This window comes from Calonectris borealis, chromosome 6 (genome assembly GCF_964195595.1).
Source record: "Calonectris borealis chromosome 6, bCalBor7.hap1.2, whole genome shotgun sequence".
Classification (NCBI taxonomy): Eukaryota; Metazoa; Chordata; class Aves; order Procellariiformes; family Procellariidae; genus Calonectris; species Calonectris borealis.
Window position 1 is genome coordinate 32096880 of NC_134317.1, and position 13953 is coordinate 32110832.

At 44.9% G+C, this 13953-nt stretch overlaps 1 protein-coding gene across 1 annotated transcript in view; it reads right to left on the minus strand.

Moving 5' to 3' along the window:
- PLCL1 (phospholipase C like 1 (inactive)) overlaps nucleotides 1–13953 on the minus strand; it is a 209374-nt gene that overhangs the window by 16408 nt on the left and 179013 nt on the right. Inside the window, exons 4-5 of the mRNA XM_075153593.1 lie at nucleotides 12499–12574; nucleotides 8492–8601 (exon numbers count right to left, since the gene is read on the minus strand). Of these exons, the coding sequence (XP_075009694.1) occupies nucleotides 8492–8601; nucleotides 12499–12574 (186 nt within the window). The remainder of the gene's footprint in view (nucleotides 1–8491; nucleotides 8602–12498; nucleotides 12575–13953) is intronic.

Consider the following 13953-nt stretch of genomic DNA (forward strand, 5'->3'; position numbering starts at 1 on the left):
GGAGAAGAGACAGGAAAGACGGAGACGACAGTGAGGCACAGGGGGTACCTGAGACAGGACAGCCGACCAAGCAGGGGGCTTCGCTGAGCAGTCAGCCTACGCAAGGAGAGAGATAGGCATCTATTTTGGCAGACAAGCGTTATTTAAACATCTTGACAAGCCTCCATTTGTGAAGCGATGCTAAAATTGGTTTTCTACACACAGCACTTCAGCGTGCCAACCCTCCGTCGGGCTCGAAGCCCATGCCGCCAAGGTGGCCTTGGCACAAGGGGTGCCAGGCACAGTGACCCCGCATGCTCCTGGCCCTGTCTCCCACCACCATCGCTGCAATGCGAAGCACCTCGCCCTGCATGCACGGCCAGCGGCTTAGCATCGGATCCATGGCTTTTGGCAATTTGTCACATCACTCAAAATAAAAGGCACACCACAAGATTGCTTGCCATCTCTCTCTGGCTTATTTTAGTCAAATACAAAGAAAATGGGCTAAGCAAGATATCACTCAAAGCTTTTCATACCATCTTTCATTTCTCTAATGTGTTCTTTTTGTCCCAAAGTTAATGTTGTTCTGCATATATATTTGATGGCCTGTCTCACCTCCTCTATACATACATGAATGCATGTTAGCACACATACAAACCCAACCCAGTGGAACTGAAGGAATAATATTTACATCAGAAGTGCAGAACTTTGGATTGCAGTCCAAAAAAAAAAAATTTTAAAAAAAGGTTTACACCAAAGGAAGGCAGCTCACAGCACTTGTTTTCTGGATGAACGTTGGTGACCCTCCATTTTTGGTCTGTCCTACACTTGGATCCCACACTGATTGCAAGAGGGTCTTGTCCCTAAACCCACTGTTGCGAAACACCCATGGGAGCAAAGCCCTGGTGCTGAAGGAGGAAGAGGGAAGTCAGAAAAATGGCAGAGACCCACATTTCTGCTCAGATGACTCTGGCCATCAGCTCTTTCCCCAAGGGCCCAGTGACTCCAGGTCCTGGGGTCCCCCGGACACTGGGTGTCACCATGGAGAACACCACAGCCTCATACCAAGCACCTTCCATGCCAAGTATTTGAAGCAGGGCTTAGATCCACAGCAGCTAAATATTCAGTTTGATCCTGCATTGGGGCAACCAGAGGAACTACATAGCCTCTCACAGGCCCTTCCAGGCCTATTTTCTACGCACCAAAATAGCTGTTAAAGGCTGGAGAAAAGTCAGAAAATGGTGCGTGCTCCCTGAATGAACAGAAACTATTAATTGGGTTTGGTCCCGCGGGGGCCGCGTGAGGTGGGGAGGTGAGTGCTGCTCAACACAAGCACCAGCGCTGCAGGCAGGCGAGTGCAGGTGCACGTGGATCCCTATGCCGGGACGGTTAAACACCGACTCTGTCTGATCCGAATGTCTGGACAATCACTTCTTGCCAGTCAGTGAAGCGCTCCTGCTGTGCCAGTCTTGGACAAAAACCCAGGAATAACTGACTAATACGGGACAAAGCCTCTCCTCTTTGTCAAGCCATCCTGGGACTCCATGCCCTATCACATCCCCTCAGAAACTCACGGTATCATGAAGGAGCAAGAGTTGTGAACCGCGCTGGCTGTTGCTCTCTCTTCCCCCATTAGCCCCTGCTGTTGCCAGCATTTGGTACTTGCAGTTTTAAGATTGCCTGGGTGGCCTTCATGTATATTTTAAACACACATGAATATTTAATTTGCTCTAAATCCAATTCATGTGTTGAAATTTTCCTTGGCCAAGAAAACAGAGACCTTGTCAGAAACACCGTTAGGGCTTCAAAAGCTCGCAGTACCCGGAGAGGCCATGCTTGGCCATACTTGTTTGAGACTGCTCACTACATCCTCCCCGGAGCAATGCTCGGCAGTGTGGCTGACGGCCAAGAAGAACAGGATATTCCAGTTGATTAACTAGTACCGCTGAGAGACTGGGATTACACTCATTTTACCCTGATACACACTGTTGAAGTAACTTGAGAAGTTTTTCCATCACCAGATAAAACTGACAAAATCCACCGAGACTAAGTGTCTTTTAAAAAGCTCTGGTTCCTGCCTTTGGGCTTGGGCGAGAAAGGCAAAAGCCAGCGGTGTGAGCAGTATAGGCGAGAGCTCGAGGAGGCATTCACCAACCAAATCGGCAGGGAACTGCACTCTGCTACGTACAAGAAGGATCTGGTTACACGGTTTGGTTCTGCTGGTTTACAAAATATACTGATCAAAACAGCTTTGCGTGTGAATCACACACTTTTACCACCTTATCTTGTAACTCAGTATCATTTAAAGGACTCTAAATCCCCCTCTCCCAGAAAAATCTTGAAACACCTTCCCATAGACAGACGAGCCCTGCGGCATGGCCTGAGGGCCAGGAGCACAGGCTTTGCCCTCCGGACGAGCTCTGGAGCTGGGAGCCTCCACCGCACTCACCACCGCATTCAGGGCACGCAAAGGGCCCGGGAATGAGTTGCACTCCCATGCCGCTCCTCCAGAGTCTTCACACGCTCAGTAAGGAACAACCTAAACCTATCTCCTTCCTCACCTTTCCCTCTACTTTTAAATAAACTGCTTCAAGCTAAGCAGGTTGGTATTTACAACAATAAAGGGATGTTGACCTTGCTGGACCTTTTCACCTTCTCTTTAGCACTCTCTCAGAAACCCAGCTGTTTCGTGTTATTTTTTTCTTTTCTGTCCTTCAGTTCGTGTGTAAGAGATCAACCTGATCCAGTAACTACGTGAATAATTAGAGCAGCTCTGCATTTCCTCATATGTTTGTAAAATCTGTCGTCTCATCAAAGACTGATTGGCTCAGCCACTCTCAGCTGCAGCTGAGCCGGCCTCAGAGTAAGGCAGCAGATCCTTCAAATGTAGCCAGGGCACAGAGCCTGGAGAGGTTTAAAAGTTAGGAACACCACTCTGAAGTGCATCAACAAAGGAAATGCAAACAACGCGGGGACTAGACAGCAGGAGAGGCATTTAACCTCTCCGGAAAAAGAGCCTTTGGGGTAACCACATTCAAACCATATTTACCTAGGGAGATTTGGAGACAATACAACGAGCCTGCATTTAGAGACAAGCGTGAAGTCTCCATGCCACGCAAACCACTGCTGCCTACTGCTCTTGCTGGACTATCACTGTCACAGGGTGACAACAAATCACAAGAATTTGTTGCTAAGCCACTATGGCTTATATTTCATCTATTTTCGCAGTTTCACAAATTAAGCACCAATGCTTATGTCCACAAAGATATGCTGGGAAAAGGAGGGACGTGAAGTATGAGGAATTTTTCGGGGAGCAGGCGGAAGCCTAACTGACACTTACAGGGAAAGAAATATGGTACATGGAATGCAGCAGCTTTACGGGGCTCACAAATTCACCGTGCTCTCGCTTAAGATCTAGATAGTGTAAATTGTGCAAATCCTTTGGCAGCAATTATATGACATCTCATAGAATATATCGTTACCATTGTGCTTAATTACACAAAATGTCCCCAAGATACTGCCATGCTGCTCTTTTGTCCACTCTGTAGCATGCCAAGGAGCGAAGCCATGGTTCTTGCCTAACTACAGGAAAGAGGACTAATGTGAAAAGACCCAAATAACCCTTACTTACAAGATGGTACAGAGTACTGTAGAGTATCCATCAAAAACACTCCCATAGTGCACAGTAATAATCCTTAAATTAAGGCTGTGAATGGACCTAGTTCTTCCAAAGATCATCAGCAACTCTGTGTGGTACCATTGTGCACAAGGTGCTTTAGAATAACAATCACAGTCTGATACGTTGCTTTTCTTTCTTAAGAAAACCGATACCTTGTAGTGATGCTAAATTCAGCTCAGTTTAGGTGAAGCCAGATAAGTATATGGCTGTCTGTATGTATACCTTTCAGAAATCTGGCTGTTATCTCTCCAAGTAGCCTCAAAGTGCACATTTGGGGCTCTGCTACCCAAGTGGGAGGTCTGGATGCTGCAGGTCTCCCAAGCAACTGTAGGCTGATTGTCACAAATGACTGTGATGAAGAAACAGGTCATTTGTGGACATGATCCTCCAAAAGTGCTATTTGTGCACAGTTTTGCTGCATAAAACCACTTACACCAGAGCTAACATTGATCATGACTACATCATAAAATTGTGGATTTCTCCCCCAAAGAGTGAACTGCATTAGCAATTTAATAATTGTACGCCTTCTGCATTCAGCAACCTCTCTCTTTATACATCTAATCAGCATTAATTTAAATGCAGGATAATTAGCAGATACACTCATGGACGGGTGCTGAAATGATCCCTGAAAATTTAACCACTTAATGTCTTGTAGCACACATTAACAGTTGGAGTCCTAGTAAGACAGAACACACTCATGGCAGCAGAGGCGAAATCTTGTCATGGGCAAGCAAAAAGATTTAAAAAAATATGAATGCATTTCAGAGCAGAGACTAGATTCAAACACTTGGGTGTTTTCCCCTTCAGTAGAAGACCAAAACAGTAAATGCCATTTTATCTTTGCCTTCCCATGTTTTGTCTATAAATAAGTCAGTATGTTGGTGTATTAATTATCTAGATATTTACTGTCAACATGCAGGCAAGTATTTGGTGGTATTGTTCCGAGACTTTGTATGTGCTGATCCACCAAAGCACAGAGAGCCCAGCAAAATATGTCTGCAGACAGAGAAAGCATGTCCACGTAAGAGCAATAAATCTGAACCACAGTCAACACACTCAAACTTTGCTTGGCTTACTTGCCAGGCTCTTGGGACTCAGGCGGATCACAAATTCTTTGCCCGAGTAAACACCTCCTGGTAGTCCGTGACAGTTTTGCCTCAGCAAGGACAGCAGTTTTGCAGGCTATAACTTTTTTTCCCCCCAAAACTCATAAAGCAGTCATTAAATCAGTGGTTTGCACATGTGACAGATGCTGAGAGTGCCTCAGTCACCAGAAAACGCTTGGGACTAGATCCCGCGGGAGAGGCAGACGGAGCGGGCAGACGGGCTCCAGGAGAGGCAGCACCGTGAGGGCTGGGAGCAGACCCGAGCTGGCCCTGCGTGCACGCCGCCCATCCGTACGTGAGCTGAAAGCCATCTAGTGCTCTGCAGCGGCACCGAGTGCCAGTGGTTACGTCCCAGATCTCAGGAGGACTCGTTAGCTCGAAGCCAGAACTGCCCTAACGAGGCTTCTCGGCTTCTGCCTCACACGGCCCAGCACCCCGCCGTCTCCAGGCAGGCAGGAGGAGCTCACGCCTGCCTGCAAAAACAGCCACAGGTGCCGGGGAGGAGGTGACCTCGCCAGGGCAAGCTGGGAGGAACACCAGCACCTCGGGAGAAACAAGCACGAGCCCAGCACCCATGTGAACCCCTTCACTCCGTCAAATGGACAGTCGCCTTTTGCAAAAATGGGCAAATATCTCACGAAAATTAATTGTGAACTTTTGATGCAAAAGAGAGGGTCGGCCACGCCAAGCGGTTTTGCGTGCTTGTTAGGAAGAAACGAATGGTTCCTAGCACGATGGTCCCCGTGAGGTGGTAAACACAAAATTTCTTTTGCTACGTTTGCATTTTACTGGCACTTAATTAAATACAGAAAGGAAAACAGAGGCACAGAGATGGTGGTGCATGGAAATAAAAATGAAAGCGAGACTACATTTGGGATCACAACCATTCCTGTAATGTCGCTGTGAGAACATGATTCTTCTTGTCTATTGTACTGATGTTGTGCCTCTCAATATTACTGACTGCGAGCCTGACAGTATTTTACACGACACGGGACCAAATAATTTTAAAAATATGCATATATGTCAAAGTTGACTGTCGCCAAGTTATAACGTGCCTGTTCTTACTAACATTTTTACGTTCTGGCAAACAGTTTGTCCTTCTAGTGGGTATTACTAATAGGTAATTAAGTTTATATAAACTAAGGAAGAAAATGACATATTATTGTGATTCATTCTCATTAGGTACCTCTTAAAAGTACCTCAGGGCATTTTGAAACATGAAGAATGCCCACAGTTACGATTTTTATAAAATATACTTTAATCTTGCACTCTGTAACTATTTAATGATTTTGCCAGTAGCAATTTCTTATTGCATCCCCTCTTTGTATTCAAAGCTTACCTATTGCAATGAGTCTTTATAAAGAAATACATTAATTAAATATGCCTTTGCTTCACTAGCCTAGGAAAAGACTATTAATCACCTGGCAGGCACAAGCACAACATAATACCTGCTATTGCTCACGTGCACCTCACACAAACTGACTACTGCCGCATGATGTAATTGCCTCCAACAACCCCGAGCACACAAAGAGGCTTTCTCCCGTCGGCGCGCCATTCACTCACCTCATCTACTGTAAAGCAGCCGATGCATTCACGAGCTGTTATGGGCTATTTTTTTCTTTTCTTACATCACTATACCAACATCTAGTGAAATACATTTGTAGTGACCACCCTGACATTAGACATACGGAGGAGACTGATGGCTTGAGTGGGGCAGGGTTGTTGGTCTCTCCTCACCAAATCCTCTGGGGAGCTCTCACCAGCACAGAGGGGAGTCAGTGCCAAACATGAGAAGCAGCTGTAACCAGTAAATAGGTTTGTTACAGGCAGGGTCACTGAAACACAGTACTCTTTTGGGGGGGGGGGGGGGGGGGAAGTTTAAAAATAAGAATAATGACTGACGGTCTCATATCAGACACCTGAGGTTTGACAACCACATTCCCAGTTGCCTAATGTCATTGCTGAGTCGGATGTCAGTCAGAATGAAAAGGTGTTTCATGCGCATTTATACCCGTGGGTAGTTGCCACGGGTTGCCACAAACTCTGTTAATATTTTACTATGTGAGAAAGGTAAAAAAGAAGTTGTGGCTTAGAAATGAAACATGTCAATTATTCCTTGACCTTGACTAGATGTTCGAAATGCTTTTCAGTATGTTGACAATATGTGCTAAGCAGCAATTATTTTTCATGGGAAATGTTTCTCTGATACCCTACTTGTACCTTCATTAATCATAGGTCACCCTCAGAGGTCTGAACTTCTCATTTGACAAACATCTAAAAATGGAAAAGTTTAGAGTACTCCTGACCATGTTTAGAGTGACTTTGAGCATGCGACATTTATTTTACCTAACACAGCTAAAGGTATTCAGATTAATGTTCAGGAACTGCCTAGTGGTTTGGGGTTTTTTGGTCCTCTTTAGCTACATGCCTCAATTACGCTGTGAGGAAAAGGCCGGTCCCTTCCATCACGTTTGAATTGGTTGCCTTTTCTCTTCATCAGAGGTCCTATTAACTGAGCCTACACTGACTCCATCACTCGCTTTCCCCCTCTCTCATGGTGAATCAAGGTACGCAAGGAACCACAGGTGTCCCCGAGGTCTTCTCTACTACCAACGGCCTCTCCAACCCATTTTTGCCCCTCAGCCTCTTCGTTCCCAACTCCTTTTTCCCTGTCCTGCTCAGGACGTGTTAGTGTTCTTTCCATCTCCATGACGCTGAAGCATGCATCTCCTACTACTCTTGCTACCGCTGTTGCATGTTACGTTTAGGTGTATATTTGATGAGGTACGTTGTAAAAACTCCCTGTCATCAGCTGGCTCACCCTGGGATGCCAGCGAAGGGAAAGGCACTGGGGGGGTCACAGGGAGATGCTGTCAGACAGGGCAATCTGCTTAATGGAAGCTGGAGGGAGGGAGCAGCAGGGAGAGAACGAGGGGAAATCAAAGCGTGATCTATCAGAGCAAGGTGGGAAATGAGCCTGTGAAAGAAGGCGTGAGCTGAATGCTAACAACCTGAATGCTTGGCTCAGGTCTTCTCCCTGCCGTCTGCTATGGCTGTACCAGATCCTCTCCTCTTTCCATCTTCGGCTGTCCCTGGGTAACTTCACCCAGGCTCAGACATCCAGCTGCTGTGGCAATTTGTGGCTGGTCCGTGCCAAACCAGTAGCTAAAGCCTGGTGAGTAACGGGCTCACTGAGCAGCGTGTCACTGCGCAGCCAGGGTGGAGGGATTTTCATCCCTCCCTTTTTTAGCTGTTTGGATAATGCTCCTCTTTTGAAACATAACTCTGACATTTCTGCAAGATCTACAATATTCCTCGTGTTTTTTCATGATGCTCCCCTCAGCCCCATCCCTTCTCAAAGAGATGCTCTAGTCCTCATTTTACAAAACAAGTATCTGAGACACGGTGACCCCAGACAGGTCACACTCAGGCAGTGTGAGGCAGAACAGACAACCAAAACCAGGTTGGGTATGCTTGTGGGCATACAAACCACAAGCTATCTTTCCTCTTTTGTTCAGGCTTAGATAAATTCCCGTCCACAGCTTCCAAATCAGAGGTGTAATTAGATATATTTGATAAATCTCAATAATTTGGGGTAATTTATACATCCCATTAAAACAAAATGTTGCTTCAGTATTAGTAAGACAGTACAAATAGATGAGTTAAAAGAGCAAAGGTTTGCTTATAGAGTTAATAGGAGACATAAGATGGTGTCTTCTGTGCTTACCTTCAGCACTGTGATATTCCATGCAAAACTCTCTATGGCTTTGCTTAATTTTCTTCCTTTCAAACCTTCCTTTGTCCCGAGGTTATGAAGCTCTTCGTGGAATTCCATTCCTAAAAATACAGATTGCTACATCACCCAGTGCATGATTGATTTCCCCTATGAAATGTTCAGTGAGCACTTTCAGTCTCGCAGCTGGTGGTTCCTACAACCTCTTTCTGTATTTCTCCCCCTTCCCTGTTACGACCCCATCCTGGAGAGCATCTTCCAGAATAAAAGGGTCATGTGCAATCTTGCTGTTGTGCTTCCACTTTGCATGTAACTCTCCTTTCCAGTGCTGGGGTCCCACACAGGCACGTGCCTGGTCCCCGCACAAACACTCCTCCAGCGCTTCTGCTTGCAGGCTGCATTGCTGGCAATGTTGCGACAAAAGGCAAGCGCTTGTCACTCTCCTTGAATAGATGATTTTGTACCTTGGAAGGCAGTCTGACAGACGTGGGAGATACCTGTTCAGCACAGCAAATACAGACTCAAATGCACAGCTCCTCATTAATCTTAATCACAGTCATACAGAAAAGCCCTTGTACTTCACGATGATAAATTATGTCAGAAATGCATAGCGCTAATCACAGGATTGCTATTCCTGCAGCCTAGAGAACTGAGACTTCCAACCACAGCCCTGGGAATTGTTACATTTCATTGCTAGTTTCTGCAGCAAATGTCTGCAAGTCTGTTGCTGGATACTAGAATTCAGGAAATCTGGGAGCAGATTAAAAACCTGAACGAGTCCAATTAGCCCACCAATTCCACAAGATTTTCACAGTGTATGCAAACATTTCTCTGAGTCTGGTGAGGATTAAGAGACAAAATGGAGAGAGAGCTGTTTGTGTTCCCTTTATTTGTACCTTACAAAGGCCAAATTGGCACTCAATCACTCCAAAACGCCTGAAGCCTATCCTGGCTGAACAAACCAAGTTCCATCTCTAGTTGTTTCATAGCTTTCCCTCCCCTAACATTTTAAGGCAAACGTCACTTGCAAATTCGAGCTTCATTGAAATGACATCAAAGAAATGCCCGACGAGAGAACACCTGCACAGAGTAGACGCAGACGGCTGTTTAGCAGGTTGCTGAAGGAGTCGGTCCTCTGACAGCCCAAGGCAGGCTTGCACTTGGTGTAGCTTGCCCAAAGCACTCCTGGAAGACTAACAACAGGCTTCCTCTCGCATTGCACTGACTCCAGGAACTCAGTAACACTGAGGCAGTTCATCCCCACACAATGCAAGATTTCTCTACTGTTTATTTTCCAAAACTTCGCCCACTCACAAGTTTTGTCTAGGGTAACAGAGCTCCTGCAGCATGTCCTTTGGAAATCAGTCTAAATAATTGCACCCCAAGCAAGATTCCCCTGCAGGCGTGCCTCGTGCCAACTGACTTACAAATCTTTTCACTTCAGTAAGTAAAAGAAAACCTTCAAATGACTCGCTTTGTCCTCCAAAAAAGTATGAAGGCTAATGCTGCTCAGCTCCACTTGGACAGCCCTGCCTTTATGCAGCACACTTTTAGGCATTTTTCCCTCTGGACCTCACTTCCCCACCTGTAACTTGGAGACATTGCTGCCCTGGAGAGAGGGAGCCACGAACATTTGTTAGGAGCACCAATGAAAACATTTAGCAGTTCGGTCCTCCAAGCTACTGCTGACCAGGGCTGAGACTGCCCATGAAAAAAAAACAGCAAAACCAGCCACCTGAGAAGTCATCTGAGGGAGTGGGCAGGACCCCGTGGCACAGGGAGCCCGGACCAAAACAGGGTGTGCTGTGAAGCAGAGGTCTGGTGGGAACAAATGTTCAAAGCAGGCAGAACTAGGGTGGGGTGAAAGACAATGTCACAGGCAATTGTACTTCTGACACCTCTTAATTTTGAGTGCTTCATCTTGCCACTTTGGAAATCTTATTTAACAATTTGCCTGGATAACATTTGCAAGAAACTAATTGGCAATTGAGCGTGGTGAGGGATCCTCTCTCCCCTACTCCTTTCCTCTGTCTAAATCCTGAGGCTTCAGAAGAGCCCTTCAGACCTCTGCAGCCTTCTTCTCAATCAGAAATGATATTTTAAGGCTAACAAAGCAAAACAAAGGAAAATACAAGTAGATACAGCAGCAAAGAGAACAATCTTGAGAAATTAATCTCTCTGCTGGGGGAAGGAAGGACAGGGGAACTGCATGAAAGTCTGGACATCAGCGTGGTGGCATGGTCCTGCATCGTGTTCTCTGCACACATCTCCAGCCCTCTGCTCACAAAGATGCCAGTGCCCAGGCAAGTGTCGCAGGTTCTTCTCTCTGTGCATAGAGCAGGGCGGGCAGAATGCTGCCTGATGCTGCTGAGGGCCTGCATAATTTAGTGCAAAGTATTGCTCTTAAATTATACCATCTAGAAAGACTGCCGCTGCTGCATTTTCCTGTCACTGTCCCATTCCTAAACCCTCTGCATTGATGAAGGCTTTGGGCTGAGGACATTTATGCTGCTTATGCAGATACACAGAAGCCAAGGCATGACACAAGATGAGGCCCATGAAATCCAGCAAGACATAGCTGCTTGCCTCTCCTCCCTTTGCTACCACAGCACCAGCATGGCTCCAGAGCTCTGAATTTCAAAGAGCAAGGACTAGGTTCCACACTGCTCTTGCACCATGTAAAAATCAGTTAAATGCGATTGTTGAAACAGTTTCCAAATTTCCTCTAATTAAAAAGATGAATTAAAGGATTTACTACAAAACATCAGTTTCCTTCATTATTTAGATTTATAGAAGCAAATGGCTGTAGCCTGCGTCACTTGCCAAATCCAAAAATGCTATCAGAAACAACAGTATTTATGACTGTTGTGGTCCCAAGAAGACTATGCCCAAGAACACAAATTAAATGCAGTAGCAAGTGTTTGCATTACTGACCTTCAAGGCTTGCTACAGGTTAGAAAGGTGCAGCTGTACAATTAAACGAACTGAAAACAGATTTAATTTCTGCAGTGTAAACCCCTAATAGAAATACACTGGGTGTATTTATTCAGCATGGTTTCTGATACATGAAAGCTGATGGATTTAGTTGTAGAGGATTACCTCCGCCAAACGTGGACTCTTAGCTCTGTAGCAAGGCTTATTCTTGTGTATCAGTGGAAACTACAAGAGACATATCCCAGTTCAGAGTCTAGCCTGCTATCCTGAACAAGAGATGAAGAGGGGTTTGCCTGAATAAGCTGAACTGTGAATCACAGACACTTTGGTGATTTCTACCATCCTGGAAAAGGAGTGTGAACCTGCAGCAGAGCAGACAGCACGTGGGTGCCCACTTGTGAAACCACCTCTTCCCCTTCTACTGGTGCACATGAGACAGAGCCCTAGTTCAGGTAAAGACACCCACTACCTAAATGCACTAAATGGACTAAATGCACCAGCAACATATGACCTACTTGAAGCCTGCTTATAGTGGTTTGCGCCCATATATCTGATGTACATAATGCATAGCCACAGATTCACTGTGATACAATGGAACTATATTAGCATAAGTTTCCAAGGTCTAAAACAAACCTAATCAGCAAAAGTAAAGGTAGGCAACAGAGCTTGGTCCTGTGGGTTTCAAAACCTCTTGCCTCCTCTGTGTTTAAGGGAATGATTGCAGTAGAGAATGGAGCTCAGTAAAGGCAGCACACCTTCTCACTCCCTCTTTTTAACTGAATGGCTTTCTAGTTCATTTGACTAATTTAAATGCTGTCAGGCATTTCAGAGCTGTAGAGCAGATGGAGAAATAGCTTTTAAGGTGAAAGCTGAGAATTTTTCCCTGATCCCACGCCTGCTTTCCTACCAGAGGATGAGCCTTCAGCAGGGTGAAGTCTGCCAGGGAAAGACCAGGATGCTCAGTTAAACACCAGGTGAAAGATGCTGCATTAGTCACAAACTGTAAGTAAATTATGGCACATCGTTTCCCCTCTCCCATCCAGAACTGCACAATAAAAAAGGATTACCTGCTTTCTGGCACTGAACTATCTTGTCGTGAGTGATGTCTGCCGTCTCGATGAGAACCCTGCTCTCTTGAATCATCTGTCAGAAAATAAGCGGAAAAAAGCAGCATTACTAGGGTTTTCTGCAACATCTAGTCCGCAGAAAAGTACAAAGGTTCAAACTTAAAAAGAGTTCTGCTCTGCAAGCAACACTATAAAGATTGGATCATTCCTTCATGTCAGGGCTCCCAGATCTGTACCAAGCTAAGTGACAGTTGCTCAGAAAATGTTTTGCTCCAGAAGTTAAAGAACAGCTGTTTTACATCAGTGAGACACCACTGCAAATAACGTGAAGGAAACAGAAGTGATTTCAGAAGAAGGCAGAGTTAGCAGACAACCAAAATTCATTTTACGTGAAACTGAGCCCTTTCTAATTAGTACTTTTCTTGAAACAAAAGGAGAAATAAGTATAGTCCTTGACATAAGTGGTTATCAAAAATGTTACCAAGTCATGAATAGCGCTGATTTCAAGAGGTACTTAAGCCTGTGCTGAACTTGATGCACTAGAGCGCTTCAGACAGCTACAGTATTTCTTGAGAAACTTCTTTGGAGAAATTCAGATCCAAATCCTACCCTATCCTCAGCATTTCTGTTGAAGTTTAAAAGAAAAAAGAAACAAAAACAAAAACAAAAAAGGCAGGCAGTTTCAACAAGCCTACTCACAAGTTTCAAGAGATATCCATGTTTATACACCTTCCTAAAGTAGCCCATTAACAGCAAACACATGAAGTGTCCACTACGTGACAAGACCCTTCCTTCTTGCAAATGCTATCCTCGTTTGGTGGTAACAAACCTTCCAAAACCCTTCAGAAGCCCAGGCAAGCAAGCAAATTGTTCCAATGCTATACTCTGTGAAATTGCAAAAGGTGGCACATGCATCTGTTACAGAAGGCAAGAACATGCTGTATAACAAACTATGCCTGAGAATAATCTCACTCTCCCGGGATGTACACCACAAACCCCAATCAAATCCAAGCAGCATGAGAGCAGTGCCAATTAAAAATGAAGCACACTGAATACTGCCTAATGTTACATCCTGAAATTACAGAAGCCGTCATCTGAAAGCTTTGCCAAAATGCTACAACTGCTAAAAGCCTTCCTACTTTCAAAGACACTAAATATGAAAACACAACCAGTAGGTTTCAATGATTTTAGTGGAAGACAGTATAACGGTATTAAATTAACACTTGCAAATTAGCATGTCTTATTGTTTTAATTAGATACAAGGGAGGAGAGATGCTTCCACTTGTCACACACGAACTTCCAAATTCTGGAGAAATTCGGATCCAAATTTTGCTCCTCATGCCATCTTCATTTCTAATTAAACCTATTAAGACAGGCTGCATTTAATAAAAATACCTATGCCTTTGCTTTGACATAAATAAGAACATGAGAAAAACAAAATCCATTACGCAGCTT